Source organism: Nomascus leucogenys, chromosome 13, assembly GCF_006542625.1.
Source record: "Nomascus leucogenys isolate Asia chromosome 13, Asia_NLE_v1, whole genome shotgun sequence".
NCBI classification, from domain to species: domain Eukaryota; kingdom Metazoa; phylum Chordata; class Mammalia; order Primates; family Hylobatidae; genus Nomascus; species Nomascus leucogenys.
This window is the reverse complement of record NC_044393.1, coordinates 32799517-32802612: the sequence shown is the minus strand read 5'-3', so window position 1 is coordinate 32802612 and position 3096 is coordinate 32799517. Positions and strand designations below refer to the sequence as shown.

General features: G+C 38.9%; 1 protein-coding gene across 1 annotated transcript; it reads right to left on the bottom strand.

The window, feature by feature from the left end:
* Positions 1–379: 379 nt before the first annotated feature.
* On the bottom strand, positions 380–2099 carry DEFB127 (defensin beta 127). The gene is made up of 2 exons (XM_003273477.2): positions 1976–2099; positions 380–769 (listed from the first exon to the last, which is right to left on the bottom strand). Exons 1-2 carry the CDS (start codon positions 2022–2024, stop codon positions 525–527), a joined length of 294 nt encoding a protein of 97 aa, XP_003273525.2. The 5' UTR covers positions 2025–2099; the 3' UTR covers positions 380–524.
* Between the last annotated feature and the right edge of the window lie 997 nt (positions 2100–3096).

The window sequence follows — 3096 nt, the reverse complement described above, 5'->3', positions numbered from 1 at the left end:
TTATCCAAAGTGCATGTATGTCCTGAAATGTTCTGTCTTTTCCAGTTTCTTTCCATTAGTTGATGCCATTCTGTTCACTCAATTGCCTTCCCTAGCAAACCTCATCCATTGAAATCCTGCTTATTATTACAAGACACTGCTTTATTCCTAAACTTACCATGAATTTCCCCTGAATATTTGCTTCACCTTTCCCTCTCCTAAATTACATGTCAATGTTTCTGAGTTTCTTATTCCAGACTTCCACACTATAGGATTTTTTTTTTTTTTTAGTGCACTTGTCATATCCCCTTTTCAAGGAGAGGTTCTGAGTTCTTATCAATTCATTACCTAGTATATAATGAGTGTTCAATCCCTGGTTAAAGAACAAAATGAGACAGAAAACTGGAAATGCACTTTATTAGAATATGCTCGCAGGTCATTTTAAGGATCAAGAAACCAGAAGGAAGATGTAGATCTCATCACCTTAGTTTATCAGAGTAGGTTGAGAAGCAAGTGAATAGGAAATTGTATTTGATTTATGTAGACTATGTCTTCAGGATTGGGAAATTTTCTATTATTGTAACATAGTCTTGAGGAAGAGTCAGTGCAAGTGTTGCTGGCTTTGGACGAGGTGGCTTTGTAATTTTTTTACATGCTTCCAGTTCCTTGATATTGAGGCAACAGTATCTCCCATCTTCACATAGTGCCTCACACACCTCATTTACTCTGCAGATTTTCCTGCAACGTCCTTGTACATAGTTAGCCCAGCACTTCTTAAGTTGTTCGGTTACTATACACAGAAAGGAGCAATAGGACAATATCAGTGTTTGAGACTGCAGGCACGTTGGTTTTGGGGAAGACAGAGGAGGCTTGTAGGAATTAGGGGTGTGGGGTATCCACAAGGTAGACCCTCATATATTCTGAAGAGGATTTTCCGACAAGGTCAACCTCAGTGTTTGTATTTAACTGGATCACTTATATTTAGGTCCTGTGAGGTTTTAGGCCTCCCTTTAACATCTGATAGACTCTGCCAAGAACATAAGATCTTATCTGAGAAAATAAAGGAGATGAACCCTTGATTCTAGGCTATGGAACTATGCTTTACATAGGAACCTCAGCAAATCTGCCTCCATCCTGAATGCTCCCAGGGCACTGCTTACTACTGCACCTCCTCTGATGCCCGGAGAACAATATATTGTTACTATGTGTTTATGTCTGAATCAAACTATTCTCCTGAGTTGAAACCCACTATCAGGATCAAGAATGACTTTCATGTTATCCAGTAAGGTAGTTGTCTATTGGGTCTTAGGAATGTAGAGGGCCAGGAATAGGCCATTACTATTCTTATAATAAGGGACACATGTAAGAGATCTGGTTTGGAAAGAGGAAAGGAAACTCTAATTTTTGAGTTCTTAGTATATGCCAAGCTTCACAGAAGTTATATCATTTAATAAAACCCCTGTTAACCAGGTGTCATTATCTCCATAGATGAGGAAACTGAGGCTCCTAGAGTCTTCACTACTTACTCAAAGTTGACAAACTAGTAGATATTGAAGGCATGTTTCTTAAACCTAACTCCAAAATTTGCTCTTCCTCTATTCACACACTGCAGTATAATAGAGAATACACACACACACACACACACACACACACACACATATATATATATTTGAGTAAAAGGAAATATAGCTGAGCATCAGAGTAAAAACCATATCCAAAGACATAAAGGTATCCCTAGATATTGGGATCATTCCTTTCTATAACAACACATCCTTCCCAGAAGAAATTATGACCTCTTTTTAGCTCTGTGAGTACTCCTTTTTAAGGATAGTACCATGGAATAAGGCTCCAGAAAGAGGAAATTTCTGATGATGTTGGATAAACTAGCCATCTTTGGGGGATCTATTTCCCTTTAGTGTGGATTATGAAGTTCCCTTTGGCTCTTGAAAATACTCCATCCCACTGTTGATTTGAGTGAGCCTTTGGTTTGGTTTACCTGTGGGTTTCTGGAACAGCAGAATTGCAATGATCATGAAGAGCCCCATGGCCAGGCTTTCCAGAAGAGGTGCAGCCAAAGCTTTTGGTCCAGTGAACTGCACACTATGCTACCTTCCTCAGAGACTTGGATTCTTATGCACTGAACCAGAACAGATGGGATGATATGAAGTGTGTCCCTAAACTTCTGAACTGTGAGCTTTGCATCATGTAGGCAGATACAGGAAATTTGAGGTCACCCACTTTACCCCCACGTGGAATAGAGACACAGCGTGTCCCATCCCATCGCACCGAATGCCACTCTGTAGGCTGTAGACTGGTGGGAAGAATCTGTGCTTTTCCTACTTTGACTCTCTGCCCAGCTGGACCAAGATCAAAATGTACTCACCTCCAAGAATGAATATGGCAAGATAAACCAGGACATAAATCTGAAACTCCAACAATAAGAATTTCTAGTAGGTTTCTTGCACATTTGGAAAGAAGGTATGATGTAGTTGGGTCTGATCTGAGGTCACCTGATTTTTTACAAAAGCACCAAGAACATACCCTGGGGAAAGGATACCCTTTTCAACAAATCATGCTGGAGAAACTGGATTTCCATATGCAGAAGAATATATATTATGTATATATACACACACACACATATATACATATATATGCACACAATGGAATACTATACATACATATACACACAATGGAATATATATATATATACACAGTGGAATACTATTCACCCATAAAAATAATGAAATTCTGTCCTTTGCAACAACATGGATAGCCTGGAGGATATTATGTTATGTGAAATGTCAGGCACAGAAAGATTACCACATGTTCCTATTTGTATATGGGAGCTAAAAAAGTTGAGCACATGGAAGTAGAGAGTAGTGTTGCAGACATTAATATTAGAGGCTGGTAATGATTAGGGAGAGGGGAGGATGGAGAGAGATTGGCTAATGGATGCAAAATTACAGATAGATAGGAGGAATGACTTCTGGTGTTGCAGCACTGTAAGGTGAATATGGTTAACTACAATTTATTGTATACTTTTACAAGGCTAGAAGAGAGGATTTTGAATGTTCCCAATACAAATGATAAATGTTTGAGGTGACAGATATGCTAATT

Coding starts and splice junctions, on each gene's coding strand:
- DEFB127 (XM_003273477.2), bottom strand. CDS start 2,024: ATGGGGCTCTTCATGATCATTGCAATTCTGCTGTTCCAGAAACCCACA. Junction 770..1,975: donor GCTGTTCCAGAAACCCACAG/GTAAACCAAACC, acceptor TTCTGTGTATAG/TAACCGAACAACTTAAGAAG.